The sequence below is a fragment of the Penicillium taxi genome, assembly GCF_028828555.1.
Source record: "Penicillium taxi strain IBT 34144 chromosome Unknown utg000004l_segment0_segment0, whole genome shotgun sequence".
Classification (NCBI taxonomy): domain Eukaryota; kingdom Fungi; phylum Ascomycota; class Eurotiomycetes; order Eurotiales; family Aspergillaceae; genus Penicillium; species Penicillium taxi.
Window position 1 is genome coordinate 3442826 of NW_026643206.1, and position 16034 is coordinate 3458859.

At 46.7% G+C, this 16034-nt stretch overlaps 4 protein-coding genes across 4 annotated transcripts; 2 read left to right on the forward strand and 2 right to left on the reverse strand.

Moving 5' to 3' along the window:
• Positions 1 to 564: 564 nt before the first annotated feature.
• On the reverse strand, positions 565 to 3297 carry N7495_006205 (UBA/TS-N domain protein; the record flags this gene model as incomplete). The annotated part of the gene is made up of 2 exons (XM_057208856.1): positions 565 to 666; positions 724 to 3297. 2 exons carry the CDS (start codon positions 3295 to 3297, stop codon positions 565 to 567), a joined length of 2676 nt encoding a protein of 891 aa, XP_057062630.1.
• Positions 3298 to 6600: 3303 nt separating this feature from the next.
• On the forward strand, positions 6601 to 10176 carry N7495_006206 (TMEM198/TM7SF3 family protein; the record flags this gene model as incomplete). Its single annotated transcript, XM_057208857.1, has 4 exons — positions 6601 to 7031; positions 7083 to 7131; positions 7190 to 7577; positions 7631 to 10176. The coding sequence occupies 4 exons, from the start codon at positions 6601 to 6603 to the stop codon at positions 10174 to 10176; spliced, it is 3414 nt and encodes a 1137-aa protein (XP_057062631.1).
• A 223-nt stretch (positions 10177 to 10399) lies between these two features.
• N7495_006207 (uncharacterized protein) lies at positions 10400 to 11453 on the reverse strand (the record flags this gene model as incomplete). Its single annotated transcript, XM_057208858.1, has 3 exons — positions 10400 to 11015; positions 11076 to 11261; positions 11320 to 11453. The coding sequence occupies 3 exons, from the start codon at positions 11451 to 11453 to the stop codon at positions 10400 to 10402; spliced, it is 936 nt and encodes a 311-aa protein (XP_057062632.1).
• A 324-nt stretch (positions 11454 to 11777) lies between these two features.
• N7495_006208 (CHAT domain-containing protein) lies at positions 11778 to 15764 on the forward strand (the record flags this gene model as incomplete). Its single annotated transcript, XM_057208859.1, has 1 exon — positions 11778 to 15764. One exon carries the CDS (start codon positions 11778 to 11780, stop codon positions 15762 to 15764), a length of 3987 nt encoding a protein of 1328 aa, XP_057062633.1.
• Between the last annotated feature and the right edge of the window lie 270 nt (positions 15765 to 16034).

A 16034-nucleotide genomic window follows, 5' to 3' on the forward strand; every position in this document is an offset into this window, starting at 1 on the left:
GAGCTGCAGAAGCCAGAGCTTCCTTCTTTCCTTCCTCACTTTAAATTCAGAGAGTTAGCATGAGGGGCCATATGAACATAAAATAGTTATATGGGGTTTAAAACCCCCAGATAAGTATAATTAGAGCTCCCAATTCAATACATATTGAACTTCAGTAAACAAGCTGAGTCAAGTACATTCTGGCATAACCCGTTTATGTATTTTATCTAATACAGCAAGTACTTCTTGAGTCTGCTCATCTCTAGGGCTCCTTTTATAACTGGATCCTTTTCCTTAGCATCCCTCCATCTTCTCTTCTTTGACGGACCTCCATTCAATGAAAACTCACACCAAAAATGCTCAAATAAGTCAAGGCCATCATTTTTTATATATACTAAGCGGCCTTGATTAGGGTATTATGAGATTATTGAAAGAAATGAGTGCAAGTTGGATTGGTTCATGATTAACACATGCACGGTTCTTATTCGAGCTATGTTCTATAAATTATCTTCGAGTAAAGTGGCATTGTATGTGAAGAGCCAGGAAAAATGACGCTAAATATGATATGCAAAGATCAAGCAAAACTTAGAGATTGTTCTCTGCCCGGAATTTATCCCAGGCTTCATTCAGTGTTCCGAAGACAGCACCAGCAATCATGCGCTGTTCAGTCGTGGCATTGGTGGGAATCTGGATATTCAGTTAGTCAAGGCGTAGAGGAACGATTTAAAACTCAGAATAACATACCTTGTCAGGGTGCACCTTTGAAATACCCTTCATATATTGAATCTTGACCTTGTTCGGTAATATCAACTCTGACAAGTTGATCTTCTTCCAGCCAGACTCGGGCCAAAGTACTGAATCTAAGCTGCCGAGCAGAGCGCGGAGGTTATCCTGCTTTCCGCCCCTCCAGGTGGCGATTCTCGCGTCAACACTATCCGACAGAGCAAACTTCTCCTCGTCGGCGCGTTCGGCGGCCTTGTTGGCCTCTCGCAAACGACTGACAGCTTCAGCTTCTTTCCCAGAAGTAGGGGCTTCAGCAAGATCTGACAGAGCAGAGACTTTTTTCTGAACAGGTGCAGGCTTTTTCTTGGCAGGGGCTGGGGCCCTCGACACAGGCTTGCTGATGCCAGCGGCCTTTTCACATCGATTTCGACCTTGGATACTAGTGCTTCCACCATGACCCGACTCGACCGCCAATTTCCATGACTCTGCCGCATCTGCCCATCGCTCAAGCTGTTCAAGAGCCTCAGCTTTACGCATCAAGGCCTTGCCAAAGAAATCCCTCATTTGCTTGGCAGGTTCGCCGTTTCCTAATTCAATAGTCTCTGATTCACCCCTTGAAGGACCGATCACATTTAAGATAGTATCGGCATCGTCAATTGCAGATTTGGGTTCACCAGTTTTCAGAGCAGTCATAGCACGGTTGCTGCGGATCATTATTATAATTGGGTGCTTATCGGGGAGCATACTGATAGCTGTGGAGAAGCTTTGGTATGCAGCTGCATAATCGCCCCGCTTGTATGCCTCTGCGGCTTTTTCGCGGTGTCGGTGAGTGGACTGGAGAGCCTCGGGGGATACAGTCGGTATAGATCGCGCAGGAGCTTTGGGTCGTACAGGGATAGGGGTCGAACGTGTCGAAGATGGCGCAGGTTTGGCTGCAGTTGAGGGTGGCTGCCGATTGGATGAAGGTGCAGGAGAGTCAAATAGGTCAATATTGGGCTCCGCCGCAGCTGCAGGTGGCGCTTGGGGACGTTTTCTTCTTGCTGGACTGACATATGCCTGCGCCGATTGCTCCTCTGCCGCGAATCTCGAAAGCCTGGATTTAGGCTCTTTTGAGGTTGGTCGCGACGGGCGCTGAAGAAAGTTTGGTGGCGGCATATGTTGAATATTTGGAGAAGGTTGCTGATTCCGGTAGTCGTTCTCATTTGGAACTGGTTGAGATGGTCGGGCGGGTTTCCTATGAGGGCGAGAATCCCCAGACTCGAGAAGAGCCGCTTCGTCAGTAAATTCTTGAGGTTTTGGTTGTGACTGAACCGGAATATCGGCAGGATGGGATGGTTGTGGCGACGGGAGTTCCTCTCGGTGGGCAGAAGCATCTCTCATCCACTTAGGTTGGCTAGGGTCGTGTTCCGTATTGAATTCATTCACAGCTTGCTGAAACTTCTTACTGCCAGTCTTCCAAAGGGAGCCTGCAGTTTTCAGGAAGTTGCTGCCGATCTGAGATGCTATTTGAGCCGGGTCCGCATGCGCCGGGCTTCGACTGTCATCGCGCAAGCGAGGAGTCTGCGATCTACCCTCCCTCATCCAAGCGGGAACATCTCGGCTGTCACTCCGTTCCGATGGATCGCTATGATGCCCATTGGCTCCTGATCGCCCTTGGGACTTCTGTTTCGCGTCTGAATGAGCTTTTGTAAGAAGCCAACTGACCGCAGTCTGTACGTCGGTTCCAGATGCGGTAGTTCGAAGGGCCTCACGGGACTTGTCCGCGGGGAAACCCATATCAACCAACTCTGCTATAGCGCGATCGACTTCATTTGAGGGCATAGGAGAGACATCGTTACTGCGATCGTTTTTTGGTGGTGGCGTTGGCTTTGGGGCTACCTGCTGAGGAATCTCTGACACGGGCTTTCCAAGAAGGCCGAGGAAGTCGTCATCGTCGTCTTGGGCTGGCGCGGGAGTGGGAGCCGCAGATTTTCCTTTCAAATCGTGAAGGCCAAATGGATCGTCATCGTCGAAGACATCTAGACCTCTGGTACTATCATGCATTGTTATTCCCCCTGATGGCGTACTTTGGAAAGGATTTGGAGAGGCGCTCGAGCTGGGAACCGGGAAGTGACTCGATTTATCGACGGGTGCTGCAGCTGCAGCATTGAAAGCGGCCAGAATATCATCATCATCATCATTGGACGGTGGCGACACGGATTGTGAGATCGGTGCCACTGCAGGGCTCTTAGTACTGCCTTGCTCTAAGCTGTTCCAAAACTGAGAGTTCTGCCCTCCCCACTGCGCTTCGTACTGATTCTTTTTCTCTGCATCCTTCTTTGCTTTCTCTAGTTGTAGTCGCTTCTGCTGCTCAAGAAGGGAGAGGTTCTTGTTGGCTGCGGAAGAGTTGAAATTAACTAGGTTCGCGAAGCTATCCCCAGAAGACGGTGCAGGTTTCGGAGAAATTGACCGATTTGAGGCTTCTGAGAGGGGCGTTGAGAGACGAGATACATTGGCATTTCGTTGCGCAGGTGGAAACATTAGACCCGAATTCATAGGAGGGGGCTTGTTGGCGGGGGCCGAGTTGGACCAACTTAAGCCGTTGAGGTCATCCATAGCGTTGTGATGCCCGGAGCAATTGAGATATGAGATAGGGATAAGTATAGGAGGTAAAATCAAAGATATAAATGGAGAAGTAAGTATTCCATGATCTCAAGTCAAGGAATTGAAGTCAAGTTAGTCTGCTTCAAGTGAAGCTCGCTAGGCCCGCTGTGGGGATAATAGTGGAGGGCACGTGATGTTTCATCATCACTTCACTTTATCTTCAAATTAGATGCTACCCTCGTTCTAGATATGAACCCTCTTCATCTTCTTTTCTCTGTCTTCATTGATTTTCATAATTTTTGCCAGACTGGGGAAGCTTCGATAAGTCTTTAGTTCAATCATGTTTCACAGAAGACTTATAATCCTTCTGGGAGGCCAAGTTGACTCGATTTGAATATCCATCCACTTCACGTGAATTGCCTTTCTTCCTTGCCACGTCACAAATCTAGTGCTAGACGACCTAGCTCGTGATAATAATATGCAGCTAAATTTAGAAGCTACTGGGGCTTGCTCACCGGGTCCATGGTGCTTATTTTGGGTTGGATCTACAAACTAGCCTAAGAACTGACTCCGAGGGTATTGATGTGAACGGCTAAAATGAAGACAAGCTACTCAAGAGGAGCTCGAATAATATTCAGGTAGCTAATCATGTTTATAATTACCGGCTCTAGGGCTGTATGCCTCTACCTAGGTAGGACTTCCGTATCAATGGCTCGTCTGGCGTTGTCCAAATCTTGAAACCATCGACAATTTTACTCCTGAAGTCCACAAACCTTGGAAACAACCTGAGAATCAAGTCGTATACTAGTCGACTTTTTCTGGACTAGTCTTATTACCGCAATCTAGCTTTGGAAATACCAACGGGTCACATCGGGAAGTATCTAGTCGTGTCCCATCAATATGCCGCGCTTGCAAGAATGATATAGCTATCGATCTGCATTGGACGCGCGTCTTGCACGCTGTTTTTCTTCCAATATTCAAATTAAACTGTACTACCTAGGTAAATGATGTATATTTTTGTTCCATGTACAGGAAGGCTGTATATTGCCCACTCACGACCCGGCTCTGCGAGGGCCTCGTCAATGATATGAGATTCTTGGTCTTTACTTACAATTCTCGTATCCATCAATTCTTGCAAGAAGAAACATCTCGTGGTCCAGTGGTAATCCATACTTGTATTCTGAAGAAGCTACTGGGGTTTCGTTAGAATCATGGATGAGCTTGGTATACTCCCGCGTGGGAAAAAGTATTCGAAGACTTCCCATGTCCCAGAGAAATACGCATTAGGCGATTCAATGCGGATATATTGCACACTTTTTGCACAATGTCTTAAATGAATGCTGAGTGATTCAAGCCTGGTGCTACTCGCTAGGTAGAGGAAGGAGGGAAAGAGAATAATGGATAAATGTAATTATACTCCGTAGAGAACTTGAGTCACTATCAGAGGTAAAGATAAGGGGAGTGAATATCAATACATCTTCGCAGTGTCCAGGTGAATGAAGGGAATAGTGAGATCGATAGTGAAACCTTGGAAGTAAAAGTAATAATGAATAAAATATTACGTTTGAAGGCAAAGTAATCTTGAAAAGCAAAAGTCAGTGCTGTCATGCACTATTATAGTAGTTTGTTTTTCTACGTCGCATGGGTGAACCCTGGAAGTGATAATGAGCCTCGAAGCTAACTAGAAGAGCGTAGAGCCAGCAGAAAGCCATCCTAGGTCCACTTTCCAAGATTCCATCCAACTCCACTTTAATGGAAAGATCCATGTTCTTTCGAGCTCTGGGGTATCTGTAGATGCTGCTCTTTATATTGTAGAGCTAAACCCGACTCAACAAAGTGTACAATGATGACTGCATCAAGAATTTATTCAGTTTAAGTTTATGAAAACAGGTATTTAGTATTTTGACGATGATCTTACAAGAGCAAGTAGACTAATTGATCTGCAAACAGAGTTTGTCAAGTTCCAATATTTCCATCATAGAGCTTTTTGATGATATTGAACAGGATGTCTATGTATGGAAATGGCCAAGAAGACCGGAGCACTTCGCCTGGTGTTAAATAAGTGTAATGAACTACTCGGCAGCTAACAAAGTCAATTTTATAACCGAACTGGAGCAATGCACAGATCTACTGTTCTGATAGGCCAATTGACCCACAAAAAGAACAAGAACATGAGAAAAAGAAAGCATGGTTCGTGATATATCATTACCTAGGAAGATTGGACCCACCAATATTCACGAACCCCTCGGTCTCAATTGTTGGTTACCGGTACTTCCGGGTCATTGAGAAAGGAATTTTGGTGGCTGGTTGCTAGAGCTGTAAAGCTGACTATCATGCATCAAGGTCTTTTGTCCAGAGCCTAGACCCATTACCCCTCAGATACTCTGCGAGAACATTCACCAGGTATATGATACAGTCTTGCGAAATAACTGGGTTGGGTAGAATGTGATAGATCGAGGACAATATACTAGTACTTCCCGACTGGATATCCGCATTTCGTTTGTTGACAATAAAGATAAACAGGGATATTGGAATCATAACCATCACGGAAGCCGAAAGTACGCCGTAATGTGTACTGTGGTTACACCGATATGCAGATATCTTGTTTTTGTGTAATTAAAGTGTGGACGGGATCCCTGGTGATCATACTGGAACAATGGAAATAGCCCTAAGGGCCTACCTCCGAAACGAAGCCCCATCAACATCAAACAGCACCCGCATTTAAGGGTAGAATTTATTCCAGAATATTCCCTACAGAGAGTGAGGTTGAAAACGAAGAAGATAAAAGTGAATTTTTATTTTACGGATTCTCTCCAGGACTAGATCTGATAATCCCCGACCAACGGCCAAGCTAAGGCAGGCTTCTAACCTCCTTTGGTTTAAGCATCACAACCCTTACTTGCTCGCCGATCTCTTCTGTCAGTGGGGCAAATTGGATATGTTCCAGTCGACTCCGCGTCGACTCCGCGTCGACTCCGCACATATGGTCTTCTATTGTCCAATTCCCTGTCGCTTCACTCACCCCTGGAACAGCGGGACCTAAATAAGATGCTAGAAAAAAAAAGAAATTATTTCCCGTTCTATTTTCCGTACGTCGGGCTCCAGCCGCGTCGCGTTTTCTCATATGTAAAGCGAGAGTCCCAAAGCGCCAGATGGACACTGGTGCCTTTTGACTCCGATTTTTCTCTTCCTTCAATGAGAAGCCATTAATTTTTCTATTTGGAAAAAGGCTGGCATAGGACATGCGAATCGATAATTTTGATCTTTTTATACCCATTGCATTGCGGCTCTAACTTATAATTTACTACCGTCGAGATGCGGTACTTCTCACTTCTTACTCTAATTATCTTTATCTTCTACTATGGGCAGTGCCTAGCAGCTCCAGTGGAATACAACCGAGATGTTGGCGCCATTACACTTCTTGGCAGAGACTCTACAAATGCGACAACAACAGCGACAGATAATACATCTGTATCTAAGGCTACCGCGACGAACACTCAGACTGAAGTAACAGCGACGGCTTCTACAACAAAGACATCAGCTTCTGATGCAAGCAAAACTACTGTCGCATCATCTGTTCCGTCATTAGAGAATGGATCCAGCAACCAATCGGTGCTAAATCAAACAACGATCTACTCCAATGGCCTCCCCATTCAGCCCAAAGTGACACCGGCTTTGGGAGTGGGAGGTGTGATACTGCTGGCCATAGGGCTTGTCCTGGCATTCATTGGGATCCGGAAACCAAGGTATTTCAGATTGATGATAGAGTTGGAAGCTCCTAAACTAACCATTGACAGGGTCCATATATTCCTATCGACGGGACTTCTCGCAGCACTAGGTACTACTGTTAGTCTCTCAAGCTGTATGAAAACGTTTAGATCAATACTAACAAGTGTTTTGCTAGCTTTTGATCATATATGTGATGAGCCCTCCAGTGAGTGATGGCGTACAAGGCGGCTACTTAGTCGCAATATTCTTCACAGGACTTGTCTTCGGCGGCGTAGCAATTCTCTTCAAGGATCTCACCGAAGGACTTTGTTGTCTTCTTGGAGGATTCTGCATCGGGATGTGGCTGATCACTCTGAAATCTGGAGGTCTAGTGACGAGTAGCGGACCAAAGGCCGCGTTTATAATCGTCTTTGCGGTGGCATTTTTCTGTCTTTCGTTCAGTCACTATACTCGCGCATACGGATCAATTGTCTGCACTGCTTTCGCTGGCTCCACGTCGCTGGTGCTTGGGATTGACTGTCTCAGCCGGACAGGCTTGAAGGAGTTCTGGCTCTATATCTGGGGTATGTTTCGTCTCATATGCTATCGAAACAGTATGATTCTAATGCGCTTTTAGCTTTGAACGATGACGTGTTCCCCTTGAATACGACAACTTACTCAGTCACTCGTGGTATACGCGTCGAGCTTGCCGTTACCATCGTTGTTGCAGCTCTGGGTGTGATAGCCCAACTGAGATTGTGGAGAGTGATCAAAGAACGTAAGATCAAGGAGGAGGCTGCTCGGAAAGAGGAAGAGAGGAAAAAGGAGGAGGCCGAGGCTGAGACGACTCGACTGGTAGAGGAAAAGAACATCCGCGATCGTGTTGAGTGGGAAAATATGTACGGTCATGGCTGTGCAAGTGACAGCAAAGATGACAACAAGGAGCCTTCTTTATCCGAAACGGCGGTTGCCGACTCGAGGAGAGACTCAGGCTCAGACGCCTTGGAGTCTTCTCATCGCGACAAAGAGGATTCTGTCGAGATGCACGATATGGCTAGTCCTCGCCAATCAGCTATTGTATCTGAAAGTGGGAATAACACCCTGTATACTGTGGAGGAATCAACAGCCGAAGATGTTGAGATGCCAAAACAGCAAATCGAAGGCAAACCAAATGATCTACAAGAACACACAGATCCAGAACCCGCACGACCGATCACTCCTGCATCACGGATAGTGGTGGCAATAGCAGACCCGGAAATTCACGATGAGAATGAATCAGAACATGGAGCTGTTGTTGGATCAGAGATTGGAACACCTCGTTCGAAGCGATTCTCTAGTCGATCAATTATGAACCGCATGTCTTGGAGATCCAGTAATAGCATGAATCTGAGATATCACCAATCTGAAGAAGCTCTTATTGCACCTGTCGACTCGAATTCTTCTGTGCAAGGATTTGTTGGTGATATTCAGAGTATAAGCTCTCGCCGCTCGAGTATTTCTGACATTGGTAACGACACTGAGCACCAAATGGAAACTCCAGACACGGAAAGATCTTCCAAATTATTCTCAGAAAATAAATCCGTTTCAGGAGAGACTGAGTTGGGACTGGAGTCTTTCGAAAAACTGGTCACTGGAACAAATTCGACCGTTGATGAAAAAGCACATGATGGAAATATCACTTCCAGGACTGAAACTGAAGCTCAAGAGCACCAAAATGAAGAGTCTGTGGATCAGGGGACTGTCAATTTTCAAGAGACTGGAGAGCACAGCTCTCAGGCTGACAACTTTAATGCCCCGATCGCTCAAGTCGAAGTGAAGAGCCCTGATTCTAAGCAGCAAGAATCACAATCAGAGCTCGAAATGACAGAGGCGGTAGAGACGGCCGATAAGGATACTGAAAGCCATGCCCTTGAAGAGAAAACAGACTCTGTTGATACTGCTGATGCTCCTGCTGAGGGTGCAGTAGTTGAGAACTCTCCAGCAAACGCAGAGCAGGTTGGACCATCCGATAAGAAAAATCCTGAACCTGAACCTGAACCTGAGCCTGAGCCTGAAGCGGAGCCAGTAAAGAAAGAGAAACCAAAGCTGGATAAAACGACTGTGCAGAGTATTCCCGAGCAGACATCACGGATAGTACACTCTTTCAGGACGAGGGAATGGGCAAAGCATCTAGCGGATGCAGATATGCCCGACATCGAACCTATTCAATTGGAGAAGGAGATCCAGAGCGAGGGAAATGACGAGGAAGCTCCAGCCCCTGTCAACTTGGATAGCCTACTGCAAACACCTCTCAATGCGCTACCCCCGCCAGTCGTGAACAAACCCTATCCCACGGAGCCGACGAGACCTGAGCCAACTCGACGACGATCTCAAAGGTCATCTCTGGAATATGAAGAGCTGCCAAGATCATCGTCCAGAACTGGAGGCAAGAGTTCAGTCCCCGCCCGATCTTCGCCAATACTTCCTCGAAACTTTTCCTCGAGTTCCCTCGTATCACGAGTGCGCGAGAACTCATCTCCTACAATGCGCCGTAGCACATCCTCTCCAATTATGGACAACAACAACCCAATTGATACTAGGCAAACATCAGATTCATCGCCTTGGAAGGGGCCACCTCCCCTCATAGCGGTGCGGGAAAACATGATACGGAACCGTATATCTTCAACATCTCTTCGCCATGACCCGTGGGCTGCGCCACCAAGAAGCCAGTCCCGACAATCTCCAGTCAATCAAAACCGAAACAACATAACCTCAATCCTCTCCGCTCCCGACGAGAGAGACGAAGAAAGTATCGCAGCCTTTTCGGATGAAGATGATGTGCCACTTTCCAAGCGACGGGCTTTATTACAGCAACAAGGGCGAAAAATATCATCTGGAAGTCATCCAAGAGTTGAGACCTCTCGATCACAGAATGCGGCTAATCCAGAGAGATCCGCGGCTGTCATGGCGGCGTGGCGACAATCTGTGCGACAGGATATCTCGCACGGGCGAGACTCCCTGTCATCCAGCTCACCTGCCATTACTGAACGACCGCGTGTTCAGCTCAGCTCTGTAAAGCAAGCGCGCGAGGCCTCGGCTGCCTATATTGATAGTGCTATTGCCGAGGGGATGCAGCGTGGAAGTATGACAGACCTCCACCGTAAAACCCTTCGACGGATGCAAGCTTCGACGAAACATTCATAGACACGTGGACCATGATCTGGATGAAATCCTTCTATAACTCTGCTTTAATTTTTCGATCTCGGATGGGGTTATAGTGGCTTGGTATAGCTACAATACTTGTACATAATTCACAGTGAAATGAAGCTTACGCTCCACAGAACGTTGCATAAGAAAAAATTACATAATTGGTTCTCGATCAATTTAGGCAAACTTCACGTCCCAAACTCCGATACAATGGAACCTTTCATTGCAAGAAATGGCTTGTCAAGGATCTTTCGAATACCTCCATCGCTTCTTCTAACCGTTTTTCATATTCCTTCAGCTCCTGACTCTCCTGATCCTCGTTATATGAACTTCCCAGCCCATTCTCCTTTTCCAATTCGAGCTCAACAGAGGTCCCTCCTCCTGCCGCTCGGGTAATCCTATTGATAGACAAAACATCGCGGTACAGACCCAAAGAAGACGGAAGTCTCACGCCATCTACGCCTGCTCTACCCATCTTGATAAAACGTGCATCAAGGAGGCGGAATTGAGCAGCCCACACATGCGGCTCGGCCACCTGCATTGCCATTTCCCAGGACGACCCGGAACCAAGACTGACGGACCCACCAATAGGTACACTTGATATGAGACCGACGAGGGCAGAGGAAATTCCGACTGATACGCTGGATGAGTGGCTCTTAGCCACGACTGCACGGGTGCCCTCGAGTAGGTAGAGTCCTGTAAGCAGCCATATCTTTGGTCGACGGGCAAATTTGAAGTTCATCACATAGTCGCTGTTAGCAGCAGACAGCCACATTTTGAGCTTTTTTTGCGCGTCTGGGTTCGTCAAGACATTTGTTTCAAGGAAGCATTCAGGACTGCAGAGAACTTTTTCAGCATACGGCAGATCAATAGGGCAGTATGTGGATCAAAGTTACTCTTTAAGTGTGGCCCGAACACCCTTCTCCGCAATGATAATTCGGTCTTGGTCTCGATGGTAGGCAAGACTCAGATTGGCTATATCACCAGCATCTAAGCCGACACCAGGCGTGAGACGAGAACATCCATGAAAGATGGCACTGGTCAATTGGGTTGTGTGGGCGTGTTGCCGTAGATCTTCGTCACTGAGAAGCCTTCAGTTAAAACGTCAAACTGTACTAACATGGGTATAAAACGCCATACTTGAGCAGGGTATGAGTATAATGGCGAGCAATCAACGGCTGCCAATACTTCTCCAGCACCAACGATCCTAGCGTCAAAGCTTCTGGCTTTTCTCCCATTCCATAGAGAACGAAGGATGAGTCGTCGTTACCCATTGAAAAAGATGGATTTGAACTGTTAGAATATTGAAGACCAAAGCTACTGTTAGAACTTATGCCAAAAGACTCCTACTCTGGAGTACTTAGATACTCATTTTTATCCAATATTTGCTTTTTCAACTGAAGTACGTCAGCTGAGCGGGGTTTTTTTGGTTTGTGCCTAGCTTACTTCTATGTATTGGTACTTCATCAGGTAGCCTTTTTAGTCGGAAAAACATGAGTACATAAGCCGTGTCAGTACTTAGGTACTCCGTATACCTACACCGTCTGCTCTGAATGATCATAACCTGTCCCTGCAATACGAGTTGATAACCTTGGCAGATGAACTTCGACCATTTTATAGGCCTGTGCGGTCGATCTATCTTTGCAGAAGAATATAGGGGAGATCTTCATGCAGCAGGGGATTATCTACAAATACATCCAGATGCAGGAATCGAATCCAAGGCCGAACATCTACGATGTCGATCCATATACTCCATTTTGACAGGCAAGCTATCGGATGCCTATGAGAACCTGACTGCCCTTCATAATCTTCTGAGCCAGTTGCCTCCAGAATGGGGTCTGCGATGTTCAAACTACAAGGCTCTGGCAGACTATACGCGCCGCTATCCTCCAATGATACGCTTCTACCATGAGCGAGGCAAACCCCTCAATCTGGTGACAATTAGCGATATCATAGGCTTTTGGGAGATTTCGCAAAAGCTCACGGCAGGTTGCCTGAAGTATACACCTGCGACATCCCGCGACCGAGAACTGTGCCTGGTGCTATCTGCCGTGGTGTGGCATCCATTTCACGTCCGTAATCTGACCAACACTTTACATCCCCTCTCTCCAAGTGCCCTGCAGTATCCATCCGATGCAGACTTGGAACCCGTCATCTCCAAAAAGGCCAGCCTCTTCTTGAAATATCGCCAAACAGCTGAAGAAAATGATTCACCTGAGATCGCGACGTATCTCACTCGCTTGATCGTTGAGTTTCATATTGCCTGCCGGAGTTCCCAGTCTGCATCCGCACTTGAAGGTCTGTATGATATATATGAGGAAATTGATGACTATGCCGGAATGGCAAACTCCAAGATGATGAGAGCAGATAGCCTCCTCTGTCCACCCTTCACCAGCCCTGTCTCAATGAATCTTATCCTCACCGATAACAATTCTGCCATTGCGGAGGACCCCATATGGGATCCTATAGAGCACGATCTCACGTTTGAATACTCGTCTCAGGCGAGTAATTGCTACGAGAATGCCCTCGATCTCTTTAACAGAGCTGCTTGCAATCGCGGTCAGGCAGCAGTCTTGCTTCGACAGGCTTGTTGTCTGCACCTAGTAGCACGCAACCGTCGAAGAGAGAATGAAGACTATCTTGATCTTATTGACGAGGCTTCAATCAAGTTACAAGAGTCTCTTGAGTTATTCGGGGATGACGAAGCAAATTTACAGCTTGTGAAGGCACATCAGATTCTGCTGAGAATATTTGAAGGGAATCTCCAACGCGGCAAGATACTGGCGAGACAAATTGGCGAATGGGGCGCTCAGAACAAGAACGAGACTTTGATTCATTTCATTGGACTTCTTTTCTCTCGCTTTGCGCAGCAGGAGTGGTCGAAGTACTCCAATTTGGATACTGCTTTGCAGGCTTGGGAGTGTGCATATGAGGTCCTTGAGCCAATGGGGGATCTCATTCCTATGTTTCAATCCGTTGTTGCTCGTGCCGCTGCTCATCATGACATCTTCAACTCGACAGAAGCTCTTCTTCTGATTGAACAAGGATATGCCATGGTTGATCCTCTCATAAATCACTTGAATAGGATGATTAACAGTCAGCCTGATAACGAAGTGATGAAAGTAGATCGGTCAACACTTATAATAATGAGATGCACGATATTATGGTCATTCGGTCAAATCATGACCAGAACCTATTTACGTATGGAGGATCTACAAGCCTTCCTTCAATGGCAGGAAAAACTCAATCAATGGTACGAGGACGATGACCACTTTCGCGAATGGATACAAAAATTGGAGAATGCTCGTCTTAATAGATTGTTCAACTCCGAAGTCGGATTTTCTGCAACGTCACATAGAGATATCTGGCGCCGATCCATAGCCGAAGATACAGCACGTGTTGAATACAGCTCTTGCGAAATTAAGTTCCGTCGGCTATTGGACGAAGGAAACGTTATCGAGGCGGAAGAAACTCTTCGGAGATTTGTGGCCGAAGCAGAGCTGTTGGAGAAGTGTTATACACGAAACCTCAACCGCATCTTAGCCTATGAGCGAATTGGAGATTTAGTCAAGGCCAGAGAGTCCCTAGATGCGATTGATGACAATGAGCTGTTCAATGGAGATCTGGAATATTATCGAAAGAACACTGCCGTCCGATTGGCTTTCCCAACGGTGGCACAAAATGCATTGTCATTCAGCATCTACGGGAGGGATATGCAGAGGGCTCGCCGATTGATAACAATCATCACTGATATATCGCCAACATTCTTCGATGACGCGATTGACAATGTGTTCGATCATTCTAATCGTCTCGGTCAGTTTGGGACTATCATGATGGATGTGGACCCTGAGCTTGCCTTGTCCAAGCTGCTTCTTGCCCGTAAAATGATTGAGACTAGACGAAGCCAGACTACCGATATGGATGCCCGTATTGGGCACTCCAGGGTAAGTTGGAGTAATGAGGTCTACCAGGACCTTGCACGGATATGCCTCACCTATGCGGATTCTGACGCTCCTCTGGGTTTGATTCAAAAGTACGAGCATGGCCACTTTGAGGAAGCATCCTGGGCTGAACATGCCCTGCTCTTTGTCGAGATGAACAGGGCACGTACAGTGCTAGATTCTTTATCCTTGCAGCCAGATGCCGCTCAAGCAGCCGACATACCGGGTATACCGAAGATTGCGTCTCTGTCAGAGGCAGTTCAAAAGCGACGCCTCCTGCGATCTCTCATGGCCCTCAGATCAATGACTCCAGAACAAAAATTAGAAGCCTCGCAGCTGCAAGCGGATATTGAAGCGCTAGAGGAGGATGGCACTTTGTCTTCCGCAGCCACATTCATCGATTCAGTCAATTCTGCAATCGACCCAAAGAAATTATACCAGAGCATCGACTCAAACACTGTGGTTATTGAGACAACGTTTGGATCTCGCGGTATGATTGCTTTCGCTGTGACTAGAAATGGCATTCAGCGGGCGTATCAAGAGTCCACACGTCTTGTTGATATGCGAAGAAATGTGATGCTGGCTATGCAGGTCATGAGAGAGATGAGTGGCACTCTCGGAGAGGAAGAAGAGAATCGCAAGAAAGCCCTGTACACACTGACTCAAACTATTTCCGATGTACTGCTGGTCCCATTTGCTGAGATCATCAGAGCCAAGTCTCACATCATTTTCTCCTTATCCGACCCTCTGACAGCATTCCCCTTCTCGATTCTCCCATTCGATGATAAGCCTCTAATCATGCACGCGGCTATTTCCCAAGTACCCAGCTTAACAATTCTCTATCACCTTTCACGGCGGGAGATGAAATCAGAGGCGCCGACAGTCTCTGTGCTCGCCAAGTCACCCATTGTGGCATCAGAAGATGTTGCTAGAGCCCAAAGTGAGGTCAATTTACACATGGCGGGAATTGAAGCAGTCAATATTGCACGCTTGTTTGCGACTTGGCCTATCGAAGCGTCCACTCTCTCTCGAAAGGACTTTCAAGATTATGTGGAAGGAGAATCACTGATAATGCACATTGGCACACACGGCAATTTCAACCATCGCAGTCCTCTGCTATCATCGATCTCAATTGGAGATGGTCAAGAATTTCGCGTGGCCGATATGTCAGCAATAAAAAGTAAGGTCAACCTTCTCGTCTTCGCCGCCTGTCTCAGTGGGCTTGGAAAGGCAACGATTGGCAATGAAGTCCTTGGCTTTTCTCACGTCGTCCTGAGTACAGGCTGTCAAGCCTATATCGGAGCACTCTGGGAAGTCAGCGACTTTGGATCCATGTTCATCATGACCCTTTTCTACCGGTATTTGAAAAACAACGCGCACTTGACTGTCTCTGATATCATGAGGAAAGCCCAGATAAATCTTTTGTTGTTGGATAGCAACAAGGCGGAGGAATTCCTCAATGATATTTTAGAAGACTGGACTGTGCAGAGGGGTCATGATCCTTCCGAGTTTGTTCCTGATGCTAAATATCTCCTTCATATCAAGAGAATGATTCTAACCCAACTTGACTGGTCTAGCCCTTTCTATTGGGCACCATTTACGCTGGTGGGTTATGGTGGGTTCCGATTCGTGCATGATAGGTAGATCGAAGGAAAGTAATGATGAGTTCAAGTTCTGTCTCGACTTTGGAACGAAGTTGAATATCTCGGTACTGAGTACTGCAGAAAAGGTAGTCAATGATTTCGGACTGTAATTGGTGTAGAGGGGACAAAATAGCGGACACCGACAGACCTGTACGATCTGAAGTCGAGGATGAAACAGCCGAGGAAGTGAAATGATTTGACGCAATTTATTTTATTTTATGATGTTCTAATGAACTACTCGGATCAGATTCTGTTGTGTTACAGTATAACA